A 16,101-nucleotide genomic window follows, 5' to 3' on the forward strand; every position below is an offset into this window, starting at 1 on the left:
AAACAGAAATTAAACAGTGATGTCGACAGACTAAGAGAAGTCATGAGCCAAATGGACTTAACAGATATTTATAGAACATTCTATCCTAAAGCAAAAGGATATACCTTCTTCTCAGCTCCTCGTGGCACTTTCTCCAAAATTGACCATATAATTGGTCAAAAAACGGGCCTCAACAGGTACAGAAAGATAGAAATAATCCCATGCGTGCTATCGGACCACCACGGCCTAAAACTGGTCTTCAATAACAATAAGGGAAGAATGCCCACATATACGTGGAAATTGAACAATGCTCTACTCAATGATAACCTGGTCAAGGAAGAAATAAAGAAAGAAATTAAAAACTTTTTAGAATTTAATGAAAATGAAGATACAACATACCCAAACTTATGGGACACAATGAAAGCTGTGCTAAGAGGAAAACTCATAGCGCTGAGTGCCTGCAGAAAGAAACAGGAAAGAGCATATGTCAGCAGCTTGACAGCACACCTAAAGCTCTAGAACAAAAAGAAGCAAATACACCCAGGAGGAGTAGAAGGCAGGAAATAATCAAACTCAGAGCTGAAATCAACCAAGTAGAAACAAAAAGGACCATACAAAGAATCAACAGAACCAAAAGTTGGTTCTTTGAGAAAATCAACAAGATAGATAAACCCTTAGCCAGACTAACGAGAGGACACAGAGAGTGCGTCCAAATTAACAAAATCAGAAATGAAAAGGAAGACATAACTACAGATTCAGAGGAAATTCAAAAAATCATCAGATCTTACTATAAAAACCTATATTCAACAAAATTTGAAAATCTTCAGGAAATGGACAATTTCCTAGACAGATACCAGGTATCGAAGTTAAATCAGGAACAGATAAACCAGTTAAACAACCCCATAACTCCTAAGGAAATAGAAGCAGTCATTAAAGGTCTCCCAACCAAAAAGAGCCCAGGTCCAGATGGGTTTAGTGCAGAATTCTATCAAACCTTCATAGAAGACCTCATACCAATATTATCCAAACTATTCCACAAAATTGAAACAGATGGAGCCCTACTGAATTCCTTCTACGAAGCCACAATTACTCTTATAACTAAACCACACAAAGACACAACAAAGAAAGAGAACTTCAGACCAATTTCCCTTATGAATATCGACGCAAAAATACTCAATAAAATTCTGGCAAACCGAATTCAAGAGCACATCAAAACAATCATCCACCATGATCAAGTAGGCTTCATCCCAGGCATGCAGGGATGGTTTAATATACGGAAAACCATCAACGTGATCCATTATATAAACAAACTGAAAGAACAGAACCACATGATCATTTCATTAGATGCTGAGAAAGCATTTGACAAAATTCAACACCCCTTCATGATAAAAGTCCTGGAAAGAATAGGAATTCAAGGCCCATACCTAAACATAGTAAAAGCCATATACAGCAAACCAGTTGCTAACATTAAACTAAATGGAGAGAAACTTGAAGCAATCCCACTAAAATCAGGGACTAGACAAGGCTGCCCACTCTCTCCCTACTTATTCAATATAGTTCTTGAAGTTCTAGCCAGAGCAATCAGACAACAAAAGGAGATCAAAGGGATACAGATCGGAAAAGAAGAGGTCAAAATATCACTATTTGCAGATGACATGATAGTATATTTAAGTGATCCCAAAAGGTCCACCAGAGAACTACTAAAGCTGATAAACAACTTCAGCAAAGTGGCTGGGTATAAAATTAACTCAAATAAATCAGTTGCCTTCCTCTATACAAAAGAGAAACAAGCCGAGAAGGAAATTAGGGAAACGACACCCTTCATAATAGACCCAAATAATATAAAGTACCTCGGTGTGACTTTAACCAAGCAAGTAAAAGATCTATACAATAAGAACTTCAAATCACTGAGGAAAGAAATTGAAGAAGACCTCAGAAGATGGAAAGATCTCCCATGCTCATGGATTGGCAGGATTAATATAGTAAAAATGGCCATTTTACCAAAAGCAATCTACAGATTCAATGCAATCCCCATCAAAATACCAATCCAATTCTTCAAAGAGTTAGACAGAACAATTTGCAAATTCATCTGGAATAACAAAAAACCCAGGATAGCTAAAGCTATACTCAACAATGAAAGGACTTCAGGGGGAATCACTATCCCTGAACTCAAGCAGTATTACAGAGCAATAGTGATAAAAACTGCATGGTATTGGTACAGAGACAGACAGATAGACCAATGGAATAGAATTGAAGACCCAGAAATGAACCCACACACCTATGGTCACTTGATTTTTGACAACGGAGCCAAAACCATCCAATGGAAAAAAGATAGCATTTTCAGCAAATGGTGCTGGTTCAACTGGAGGGCAACATGTAGAAGAATGCAGATCGATCCATGCTTATCACCCTGTACAAAGCTTAAGTCCAAGTGGATCAAGGACCTCCACATCAAACCAGACACACTCAAACTAATAGAAGAAAAACTAGGGAAACATCTGGAACACATGGGCACTGGAAAAAATTTCCTGAACAAAACACCAATGGCTTATGCTCTAAGATCAAGAATCGACAAATGGGATCTCATAAAACTGCAAAGCTTCTGTAAGGCAAAGGACACTGTGGTTAGGACAAAACGGCAACCAACAGATTGGGAAAAGATCTTTATCAATCCTACAACAGATAGAGGCCTTATATCCAAAATATACAAAGAACTCAAGAAGTTAGACCGCAGGGAAACAAATAACCCTATTAAAAAATGGGGTTCAGAACTAAACAAAGAATTCACAGCTGAGGAATGCCGAATGGCTGAGAAACACCTAAAGAAATGTTCAACATCTTTAGTCATAAGGGAAATGCAAATCAAAACAACCCTGAGATTTCACCTCACACCAGTGCGATTGGCTAAGATCAAAAACTCAGGTGACAGCAGATGCTGGCGAGGATGTGGAGAAAGAGGAACACTCCTCCATTGTTGGTGGGATTGCAGACTGGTAAAACCATTCTGGAAATCAGTCTGGAGGTTCCTCAGAAAATTGGACATTGAACTGCCTGAGGATCCAGCTATAGCTCTCTTGGGCATATACCCAAAAGATGCCTCAACATATAAAAGAGACACGTGCTCCACTACGTTCATCGCAGCCTTATTTATAATAGCCAGAAAATGGAAAGAACCCAGATGCCCTTCAACAGAGGAATGGATACAGCAAATGTGGTACATCTACACAATGGAATATTACTCAGCTATCAAAAACAACGAGTTTATGAAATTCGTAGGCAAATGGTTGGAACTGGAAAATATCATCCTGAGTGAGGAAACCCAATCACAGAAAGACATACATGGTATGCACTCATTGATAAGTGGCTATTAGCCCAAATGCTTGAATTACCCTAGATCCCTAGAACAAACGAAACTCAAGACGGATGATCAAAATGTGAATGCTTCACTCCTTCTTTAAATGAGGAAAAAGAATACCCTTGGCAGGGAAGGGAGAGGCAAAGATTAAAACAGAGACTTAAGGAACACCCATTTAGAGCCTGCCCCACATGTGGCCCATACATATACAGCCACCCAATTAGACAAGATGGATGAAGCAAAGAAGTGCAGACCGACAGGAGCCGGATGTAGATCGCTCCTGAGAGACACAGCCAGAATACAGCAAATACAGAGGCGAATGCCAGCAGCAAACCACTGAACTGAGAATAGGTCCCCTATTGAAGGAATCAGAGAAAGAACTGGAAGAGCTTGAAGGGGCTCGAGACCCCAAAAGTACAACAATGCCAAGCAACCAGAGCTTCCAGGGACTAAGCCACTACCTAAAGACTATACATGGACTGACCCTGGACTCTGACCCCATATGTAGCAATGAATATCCTAGTAAGAGCACCAGTGGAAGCGGAAGCCCTGGGTCCTGCTAAGACTGAACCCCCAGTGAACTAGTCTATGGGGGGAGGGCGGCAGTGGAGGGAGGGTTGGGAGGGGAACACCCATAAGGAAGGGGAGGGGGGAGGGGGATGTTTGCCCGGAAACCGGGAAAGGGAATAGCACTCAAAATGTATATAAGAAATACTCAAGTTAATAAAAAAAAAAAAAAAAAGATTCATTTAGGTTGCTAAAATAAAAAAAAAAAAAAAAAAAAAAAAAAAACGGGCCTCAAAGGTACAGAAAGATTGAAATAATCCCATGCGTGCTATCGGACCACCACGGCCTAAAACTGGTCTTCAATAACAATAAGGGAAGAATGCCCACATATACGTGGAAATTGAACAATGCTTTACTCAATGATAACCTGGTCAAGGAAGAAATAAAGAAAGAAATTAAAGACTTTTAAGAATTTAAAGAAAATGAAGGTACAACATACCCAAACTTATGGGACACAATGAAAGCTGTGCTAAGAGGAAAACTCATAGCGCTCAGTGCCTGCAGAAAGAAACAGGAGAGAGCATATGTCAGCAGCTTGACAGCACACCTAAAAGCTCTAGAACAAAAAGAAGCAAATACACCCAGGAGGAGTAGAAGGCAGGAAATAATCAAACTCAGAGCTGAAATCAACCATGTAGAAACAAAAAGGATCATAGAAAGAATCAACAGAACCAAAAGTTGGTTCTTTGAGAAAATCAACAAGATAGATAAACCCTTAGCCAGACTAACGAGAGGACACAGAGAGTGTGTCCAAATTAACAAAATCAGAAATGAAGAGGGAGACATAACTACAGATTCAGAGGAAATTAAAAAAATCATCAGATCTTACTATAAAAGCCTATATTCAACAAAACTTGAAAATCTTCAGGAAATGGACAATTTCCTAGACAGATACCAGGTACCGAAGTTAAATCAGGAACAGATAAACCAGTTAAACAACCCCATAACTCCTAAGGAAATAGAAGCAGTCATTAAAGGTCTCCCAACCAAAAAGAGCCCAGGTCCAGACGGGTTTAGTGCAGAATTCTATCAAACCTTCATAGAAGACCTCATACCAATATTATCCAAACTATTCCACAAAATTGAAACAGATGGATCACTCCCGAATTCCTTCTATGAAGCCACAATTACTCTTATACCTAAACCACACAAAGACCCAACAAAGAAAGAGAACTTCAGACCAATTTCCCTTACGAATATCGACGCAAAAATACTCAATAAAATTCTGGCAAACCGAATCCAAGAGCACATCAAAACAATCATCCACCATGATCAAGTAGGCTTCATCCCAGGCATGCAGGGATGGTTTAATATACGGAAAACCATCAACGTGATCCATTATATAAACAAACTGAAAGAACAAAACCACATGATCATTTCATTAGACGCTGAGAAAGCATTTGACAAAATTCAACACCCCTTCATGATAAAAGTCCTGGAAAGAATAGGAATTCAAGGCCCATACCTGAACATAGTAAAAGCCATATACAGCAAACCAGTTGCTAACATTAAACTAAATGGAGAGAAACTTGAAGCAATCCCACTAAAATCAGGGACTAGACAAGGCTGCCCACTCTCTCCTTACTTATATAATATAGTTCTTGAAGTTCTAGCCAGAGCAATCAGACAACAAAAGGAGGTCAAGGGGATACAGATTGGAAAAGAAGAAGTCAAAGTATCACTATTTGCAGATGATATGATAGTATATTTAAGTGATCCCAAAAGTTCCACCAGAGAACTACTAAAGCTGATAAACAACTTCAGCAAAGTGGCTGGGTATAAAATTAACTCAAATAAATCAGTAGGCTTCCTCTACACAAAAGAGAAACAAGCCGAGAAAGAAATTAGGGAAACGACACCCTTCATAATAGACCCAAATAATATAAAGTACCTCGGTGTGACTTTAACCAAGCAAGTAAAAGATCTGTACAATAAGAACTTCAAGACACTGAAGAAGGAAATTGAAGAAGATCTCAGAAGATGGAAAGATCTCCCATGCTCATGGATTGGCAGGATTAATATAGTAAAAATGGCCATTTTACCAAAAGTGATCTACAGATTCAATGCAATCCCCATCAAAATACCAATACAATTCTTCAAAGAGTTAGACAGAACAATTTGCAAATTCATCTGGAATAACAAAAAACCCAGGATAGCTAAAGCTATCCTCAACAATAAAAGGACTTCAGGGGGAATCACTATCCCTGAACTCAAGCAGTATTACAGAGCAATAGTGATAAAAACTGCATGGTATTGGTACAGAGACAGACAGATAGACCAATGGAATAGAATTGAAGACCCAGAAATGAACCCACACACCTATGGGCACTTGATTTTTGACAAAGGAGCCAAAACCATCCAATGGAAAAAAGATAGCATTTTCAGCAAATGGTGCTGGTTCAACTGGAGGGCAACATGTAGAAGAATGCAGATCGATCCATGCTTATCACCCTGTACAAAGCTTAAGTCCAAGTGGATCAAGGACCTCCACATCAAAACAGATACACTCAAACTAATAGAAGAAAAACTAGGGAAGCATCTGGAACACATGGGCACTGGAAAAAATTTCCTGAACAAAACACCAATGGCTTATGCTCTAAGATCAAGAATCGACAAATGGGATCTCATAAAACTGCAAAGCTTCTGTAAGGCAAAGGACACTGTGGTTAGGACAAAACGGCAACCAACAGATTGGGAAAAGATCTTTACCAATCCTACAACAGATAGAGGCCTTATATCCAAAATATACAAAAAACTCAAGAAGTTAGACTGCAGGGAGACAAATAACCCTATTAAAAAATGGTTTCAGAGCTAAACAAAGAATTCACAGCTGAGGAATGCCGAATGGCTGAGAAACACCTAAAGAAATGTTCAACATCTTTAGTCATAAGGGAAATGCAAATCAAAACAACTCTGAGATTTCACCTCACACCAGTGAGAATGGCTAAGATCAAAAACTCAGGTGACAGCAGGTGCTGGCGAGGATGCAGAGAAAGAGGAACACTCCTCCATTGTTGGCGGGATTGCAGACTGGTACAACCATTCTGGAAATCAGTCTGGAGGTTCCTCAGAAAATTGGACATTGAACTGCCTGAGGATCCAGCTATACCTCTCTTGGGCATATACCCAAAAGATGCCCCAACATATAAAAAAGACATGTGCTCCACTATGTTCATCGCAGCCTTATTTATAATAGCCAGAAGCTGGAAAGAACCCAGATGCCCTTCAACAGAGGAATGGATACAGAAAATGTGGTACATCTACACAATGGAATATTACTCAGCTATCAAAAACAATGACTTTATGAAATTCATAGGCAAATGGTTGGAACTGGAAAATATCATCCTGAGTCAGGTAACCCAATCACAGAAAAACACACATGGTATGCACTCATTGATAAGTGGCTATTAGCCCAAATGCTTGAATTACTCTAGATGCCTAGAACAAATGAAACTCAAGACGGATGATCAAAATGTGAATGCTTCACTCCTTCTTTAAAAGGGGAACAAGAATACCCTTTTGAGGGAATAGAGAGGCAAAGATTAAAACAGACACAGAAGGAATACCCATTCAGAGCCTGCCCCACATGTGGCCCATACATATACAGCCATCCAATTAGACAAGATGGATGAAGCAAAGAAGTGCAGGCCGACAGGAGCCGGATGTAGATCGCTCCTGAGAGACAGAATACAGCAAATACAGAGGCGAATGCCAGCAGCAAACCACTGAACTGAGAATAGGACCCCCGTTGAAGGAATCAGAGAAAGAACTGGAAGAGCTTGAAGGGGCTCGAGACCCCATATGTACAACAATGCCAAGCAACCAGAGCTTCCAGGGACTAAGCCACTACCTAAAGACTATACATGGACTGACCCTGGACTCTGACCTCATAGGTAGCAATGAATATCGTAGTAAGAGCACCAGTGGAAGGGGAAGCCCTGGGTCCTGCTAAGACTGAACCCCCAGTGAACTAGATTGTTGGGGGGAGGGCGGCAATGGGGGGAGGATGGGGAGGGGAACACCCATAAAGAAGGGGAGGGGGGAGGGGATGTTTGCCCGGAAACCGGGAAAGGGAATAACACTTGAAATGTATATAAGAAATACTCAAGTTAATAAAATAAAAAAAAAAACAAGAAATATTTTGTTAAATGGCAAATATTAAATGGTAGTGGTGGAAACAGTTCACGAAATTTATTATATTTAAATATACTTGGAAATGGATCATTTTTCAATGTCTTGTTCCTCTGCAATTTTGGTCAAATTATGACATCTCACTTAGATTTTGAAATTCTTAACTACTTCTTCCACGGGTAGGACCTGTTCTTGGTTTCCTGTGCTGGAGAAATATCATTTAACAAAGTATGGTTCAGAAGTTATTAAATCAATGTCACAATAACAAACTGAATTCATAAACCAGCCCTTCAGACACAAATAATTCTCATAATCACGAGCATGTATGCAAGTACCCATAGAGGGTGCTTTAAAATTATTTTAAATGAACCAACTATGTTAACAGGTATCATTATTTTTTACATAACTGTATATAGATTTAGAAGATGCTTTCAATGAGATGAGTATTTCTAAAAATATAATTATAAAAAGTATTGAAGAGTATATGTGGGATAATTAAGAAAAATTATCTAAGGATAAAACTATCCTTAACCTTCAATTTTTTTAAAACATTTATTTATTATGTATACATCATACAGCTTTCTGTCTGCAGGTATGCACCTTCAGGCCAGAAGAGGGCACCAGACCTGATTATAGATAGTTGTGAGCCACCATGTGGTTGCTGGGAATTGAACTCAGGACCTCTGGAAGAGCAGACAGTGCTCTTAACCACTGAGCCATCTCTCCAGCCCAACCTTCAATTTATAATCTACTTAAGTTAAACTATATTTTTTCCATGACTAGCAAAAACTTTAAGAACACATACAAGATTCGGGAAGCTATGATACACTAACCAGGTAGGGATCAATCTGACTTTTGACAATTGTCACTTTGAAAGCAGTTTTAAAGTTCTGTTACTTAAAGAAGCTCTTAGACAATTATCCTGCACTGCTTTCCCAGAGGCAACACCAGGAACACCACGGAAGACCCCGTTGCATTCCCTATGCCTGCCAGCTCCCCTTAAAGCACACCCAGCAGTCATCAACTGAACCCTATTCCCTGTACTCCATTTTCTAGTCACAATTCTTCCTGCTTTCCTAGAGGCCACACGAGCACCAGGGACACCAAGCCATACTGGCACGAGGGACCCCAAAGACAAATCTGGCAGGCAAAACCACAGCAGTCACAATGGCCACAAAACTCCCATCTGAGCCATCAGCATGAACCTGAAGACACGCTGACTACTCAGGCCAAAGACTGAGAAGACACAGAAAGCAAAGGTAAACAATCTACAAGAACCACCCATCTAACAAAGATAAACTTAGAAATCAGCACCTAAACTTCCAATAATAACCCCAAAACCCAGATGACTAAAGACCAGCTTAAGAACACAGTCAACAACAGCCAGGGCAATAAGGCCCCACCAGAGCCCCGCTGTCCTGCAAAATGTGGTCATTCCACCATAGCTTAAGCACATGAAAATGACATTAAGTCCAATCTTAAGAAAATAGAGGCCTTTAGAAAGGAAAGGAATAAATCCCTTAAAGAAATACAGGAAAATGCAATAACTAAGTAAAGAAAATGAATAAAATTGCTCAAGACCTGAAAATGGAGATTGAAGTAATAAAGGAAACATAAACTGAGGGAATCCTAAAAATGGACATGTTAGGTAAGAGAACAGGAACTACAGATGCAAGCATCACCAACAGAACAGAAGACGTGGAAAAAAGCCTCTCATACAAAGACTATGTGATGGAAGAATTCAATACATCTGACAATGATAATAATGATAATAAAATGATAATGTAAAAAAGTTCCTGACACAAAACATGCAGGAAGTGTTGGTCACTATGAAGAGACCAAACCTAAAAATAACACAAGGTTCCAAGCTCAAAGGCCCAGAAAATATTTTCAACAAAATTATAGGAAAAAGTTCCCATAACCTAAAGGAAGAGATGCCCATAAATATATAAGCTTACAGAATACAAAATACAGTTGACCAAAAGGAAAATCTACCCACTATATAATAATCAAATCACTAAATGCACAGAAGAAAGAATGAATGTGAAAATAAGGGAAATAGACCAAGTAACATATAAAGGCAGACCTATCAGAATTACACCTGACTTCTCAACAGAGACACGAAAAGCCAGAAAGGCCTGGCTGGACAGAGGTCATACAATCCCAGAGAACACAAATGCCAGCCCAGGCTGCTATACCCTGAAAAACTTTCACTCACCATAAATGGAGAAACCAAGATACAACATGACAAAACCAAATTTAAACAGTATCTTTCCACCAACTCAGCCCTACAGAGGATACTAGAAAGAAAATTCCAATCCAATAGGCCAATTACATTCAAAAAACAAACAAACAAACAAAAAACCCACAAGAAATCATTAATTTCACACCACTAAAACCAAAAGAATAACACAATAACACACACACACACACACACACATACACACTCACACACACACACACACAACCAACACAAACCTCAAAATAATAGGGAATAACAATTACTGGTTTTTGATATCTCACAATATCAATGGATTTAATTCCCTAATAAAAGTTACCGGTTAACAGTGTGGATGCAAAAAGGAGACTCATTATTCTTCTGCATACAAGAAATATATCTTAGGATCAAAAATAGACCTTACCTCAGAGTAATGGGCTAACAATAATTTTTCAAGCAAAGAGACCCAAGAAGTAAGTTAGGGTAGCTATTGTAATATCTAATAAGATAGACTGTCAAGAATAATTAATCAAAAGATGCAGATGGAAACGTCATACTCATCAAAAAAATTGACCAAGATAACATCTAAATTCTGAATATCTCTGTCCTAAATACAAGGGCACCCAAATTCATAAAAGAACCATTACTGAAACTTAAATCACACATTAAACTCCATACATTAATAGTGGAAGATTTGATAACTCCACTCCACCAATGGACAGGTCATCCAGACAGAAGCTAAACAAATAATGAGATTAACTGATGTTAAGAATCAAACAAACCTAACAGATATCTACAGAAAATTTCACCCAAACACAAAAGAATCTACCTTCTTAGTACCTCAGGGAACCCTCTCCAAAGTTGACCACATACTTGGTCGCAAAGCAAGTCTCAAGAGATTTAAGAAAATTGAAATGATCCCTTGTTATTCTTAAACTAAAAGGCATAAAGAACCTATCCAATTTAAAAGAAAAATCAGAAATGAAGAGACATAACAACAGACACTGAGGAAACCCAAACAATCATTAGGTTTTAGTTCAAAAACCTGTACTCAACAAAACTAGAAAATCTAAATGAAACTGGTGGTTTTCTTGAAAGATACCACTTATCAAAGTTAAATCAAGATCAGGTAAAGAATTGAAATAGACCTATAAATGCTAAGGAAATAGAAGCAGTCATTAAACTCTCCCACCAATAAAAAGCCCAGTTCCATATGGTTTTAATGCAGAATTCTACCAGACTTTCTCAAGAGAGCTAATATCAATACTCCTCAAAATATTCCACAAAACAGAAACAGAAGAACACTTCCAAATTCATTTCATGAGGCCACAATCACCCTGACACCTAAATACTACAAAGATTCAACCAAGAAAAAGAATTTCAGATGGATGTCCATTATGAATATTGATGTAAATTCTCAATAAAATATTTGCCAACAGATCAAGAACATTATCCACCAAGATCAAGTAAGCTTTGTCCCAGAGATTCAAGAAGGTTCAACATGACAAAATCCAACAATGTAATCAACCATATAAACAAACTGAAAAGAAAAGAAAATCACATGATCATCTCATTAGATACTGAAAAAACCTTTGACAAAATCCAACACCCCTTCATGACAAAAGTCTTAGATCAGGGATACAAAGCTCATATCTAAACACAATAATTGGCATTATACAGCAAGCCAATCACCAATAACCAACATCAATTTAAATGGAGAGAAATTTAAAGCAATTCCAATAAAATCAGGGACAAGACCAGGTTGTCCAGTCTCTCCTTATCTATTCACTAAAGTATACGAAGGTTTAGCTACAATAGTAAGACTATTAAAGGCACTCAAACAGATACAAACTGGAAAGGAAGAAATCAAAGTACAACTGTTTGCTGATATTATAGTATGCATAAGTGACCCCAAAAACTACCAGAAAACACATATAGCTGAAAAACACCATCAGCTGGACATAAAATTAACTCAAGGAAATCAGTAGCCCTCCTTAATACAAATGATAAATAGGGTCAGGAAGAAAAGAACACCTTTTGCAATAGATACAAATGATATAAAATATAGTAGTGTAACGCTAACCAAGCAAGTATGCATGATTTGTATGACAAGAACCTCAAATCTCTGAAGAAAGAAATTGAAGAGATCAGAAGATAGAAAGATTTCCCATGCTCATGGATCAGTAGGATTAACATAGTAAAAATGGCCATCTTACCAAAAGCAAGCTACAGATTCAATGTGATCCCCATCAAAATTCCAACACAATAATTTGATTTTGAAAGAACAAAACTCAACTTCATATAGAAAAACAAAAAATCCAGGATAGCTAAAACAATCCTGTATAATAAAAGAACTTCTGGAGGGGTCTCCTTCCTTACCTCAAGCTGTACACTATAGAGCTTTAGTGATGAAGACAGCACAGTAGCACGGTAGCGCGCACAGCACGGTAGCGCGCACAGCACGGTAGTACATAACCAGACAGGAATTCAATGTAATTGAGTCAAACACCCAGAAGTAAATCCACACACACATGGACTCCTGGTTTTTGACAAAGAAGCCAAAATTATACAATGGAAAAAAGAAAGAATCTTCAACAAATAGTGCTTCTTCTCTAACTGTGCACATATAAAAATACAAATAGATCCAAATTTATTACTCTGTACAACAATACAGGATACCCTAAATATGATAGGAGAGAAAGTAGGAAATGGTCTTGAATGTATTTGCACAGGAGACAACACCAATGTACTGTATTTCCTGAGCACACCACCAATAGCTCAGTCACTAAGATATTGATTGAACTAACAAATGGGCCCGCATGAAGACATGAGGTAACCCAGATGGAGAAAAGACAGACATGGGATGTACTCATAAGTGGACATTAGCCATACAGTGAAGGATAAGCATGCTGCAACCCACAGAACCAGAGAAACTAAGTAAGAAGGAAGGTTCAAGTGGGGGACGCTTGAATCTCACTGAGAGAAATAGAACAGTCACAGTGGGTTGACGGGGTAAGGTAGGGGAGAGACACAGTGGGGGGGTTGGGGGGACCTTGATCAGAATGTAAAGTAAATAAAGTAACTAATTACAAAGAGTCACCACTCTGGGGAAAAAAGCAGCTCACAGAAATTGCTGGCTAATCTGTTTGGGCTTATCTGATTCTCCTTCCCTTTTGGTAGGAAACTTTTTAAAATGTGTATGTGAATGGGCCTGACTGTCTATATATTTTCCGAGTGCATGTAGGTGCCTGAGAAGGCCAGAAGAGGATGTCAGATTCTTGGAACAGAAGTTATAGGTAAGCTGCCCAGTGTTAGTTCTAGGGATCAAACCTGCGTCCTGCAGTAGGTACTCTTAGCTGCTGAGCCATCTTTCCACCCCTAATTTTTCTTTAAAATCTTTATTATTATAAAAGTATAATTCTGAAACAACATTTTCAAGATGTTCCACCTTTCGCATGACAAAAGCTCCAAAGGTCAACAAAAGATCAATAATTACCTACGATGATTCGCCAGACTAGAAATGGTTAGCAGGCTTTTGTGGCTCCTAACCTAGGGTTCATTTTACCTTAAGGAACACAAATCTTTAGAGGGTTATTTAAAAAAAATTTTTTTTAAACTTTTATTAGTCACTTTAGTACATGTAATTTCTTGTAAAAATACCACAGTACAACACTGAATGCTCAAAGTCACACAGGCAGCAAACTAAACCTGAGATAAGTACACTCAGAAGTTTTAACTAAGAATGTATTAAGCTACAAGGCACTGCATACAAATACCTCCCCCTCGTGGTGGTATTCCCATGTAAAACAGGACTTGGTCACTGAAGCAAGAAGGCCCAGAACAATGGACAGCCCAGGGTACATAACAAGACTCTGTTTCAAAACAAAGCAAACAGCATGCACCTTAACTTTATCAAAAACCCAGGTATCCAGCTTTGTGGCATCGTGAGCACCAAAATCTTCTCTTTGAGCATCGTAACTGTAAGTATAAACATGGTCACCACTAGCACCTGAAAAGGAAATTTGATGAAAAGAAAAATTTTAGGAAACAACAATAAAAATTTCAGCTATGATAAAACACGAGATAATCATTTAACTTATTTTTGTTGTTTTGAGATCATCTTGCTCTACTGTCCATGCTGGTCTTGAATCTGTACCTTCAATCATCTCTCCTCTTAAGCGGCCTGAGTCCTAAGATCACAGGCATGCCCCCATCATACCTGGCTCTACCTCAGGAAGTTTATAACTCGCCAGGATTAATACAACATGCTTTATGACAGAGAATGGGAAGGTAGGAGAAATCATGAAATTTTATCTTATGTTTCATGAGTCGTATTATATACATCAACCCATCCATTTTGTTCTCAAAATAACATACTTAACTTACCGAAGTCAAAATTCTAATGTGCAATAAAATAAAGTCCTGAAGTTTGTCTCCATTTAAACATGTCCCTCTGAAGATGTTATAATATAAAACAGATGAAGAAGGCTAGCATAATCCTTCCTAGAGCAAACTCTGAAATATCTTACTTGTCTTAAAATTGAATGTATTTGTCTCGACTAAAGGAAATAAATAGCCTAGAGTTGAGTGTGTGCCTGTAATCTAAGCACTAAGGAAGTAGAGACAAGAAAAATCTCAAGATTGAAGCCAGACAGACCCTGTCTCAAAAGCAAGGATTGGAGGAAGGAGGTCAAATGCTGCTTATTACCAAATAAAGAGGTGAACAAATATGCCAATCTTATAAATTTATAAAACATGTACTAAGAATCTATAATCAATTTCTGGGATGGATACACTTTTATATGGATCTTGAGAGCGATACATCATGAAGTAATGACAGCCTTCTACAGCATCAACTCAGGTCTAGTGACCTTGCAACTGCTCAGCCATTGCACTCCCCACATCCCAAATACAGACATATGAAGGAGTTGGATGTTTATATACCATACACATTGGAACATTCCTACTGGTTTGTGTCTGATACAGTCCTGTCTTATCAACTGTGACCAGAGTTGGAAGATTAATTTGGTAAGCCACAGTAACTTAATCAGTCCTAACTGCTTCCTAAAGAATGAAATGTATAAAGAGCAAACGGGCTTTGTCCAGTGAAATATCAGTCTATGGACAGCATAAATACAATTCTGAACACATATTTTGCTTTCTTAATACAAAAGTGTCTACAGTAGTTCCACTTATGTGTACTGACTGGTTTTGTGTGTCAACTTGACACAAGCTAGAGTCGTCAGAGAGGAAGGAGCCTCAGTTGAGGAAATACCTCCATGAGACCCAGCTGTAAGGTATTTTCCCAATTAGTGATCAATTCAGGTAGGGACCAGCCCAGTGAGGATAGTGCCATCCCTGGGCTGGGGTAGTCATGGGTTCTGTAAGGAGAGCAAACCAGCCAGTAAACAGCACTCCGCCATGACTGCATGAGCTTCCACCTCCAGGCTCCAGCACTGATTAAGTTCCTGTCCTGGAGCCCATTACGTCCTCCAACAATGGACTGTGATCTAGAAGTGTAAGTTAAATAAACCCTCCTCAATGTGCCCTCTGGTTATGGTGTTCTGTCACAGCAAGAGCAACTCTAAGACAACATGTATGTATGTATAATATTATAAAATCCTTCCATTAAGTGGGGTGGCCAGTCACCTTAGTCCCAGTAAAAATCATTCTGGAACAAAAATTACACCCGGCTCACTTTTTAAAATAAATGAATGTTCTAATCAAGAGATGTTGATTGTTACTTGTGGATTTGTGCATATAAACAAATTCAGCAAATCAACAAACTGAAATGGCAACATTGTATGTGGGAGGTATTTCAATATATTAAAATGCCACATTAGTATGATAT

The 16,101-nt window shown here is 38.5% G+C and overlaps 1 protein-coding gene across 14 annotated transcripts in view; it reads right to left on the minus strand.

The window, feature by feature from the left end:
- Positions 1-16,101, minus strand: part of Pign (phosphatidylinositol glycan anchor biosynthesis, class N) — a 147,675-nt gene that overhangs the window by 122,613 nt on the left and 8,961 nt on the right. For 13 of the 14 annotated variants that reach the window (XR_010056922.1, XM_063272414.1, XM_063272411.1 and 10 more), the window contains 1 exon segment: positions 14,153-14,259. Coding sequence is in view for 12 of the 14 variants with exons in the window: in XM_063272414.1 (XP_063128484.1) it covers positions 14,153-14,259 (107 nt within the window). In the remaining 2 variants the exon portion in view is untranslated. 14 annotated transcript variants of the gene reach the window in all.

This window comes from Rattus norvegicus, chromosome 13 (assembly GCF_036323735.1).
Source record: "Rattus norvegicus strain BN/NHsdMcwi chromosome 13, GRCr8, whole genome shotgun sequence".
NCBI lineage: Eukaryota > Metazoa > Chordata > Mammalia > Rodentia > Muridae > Rattus > Rattus norvegicus.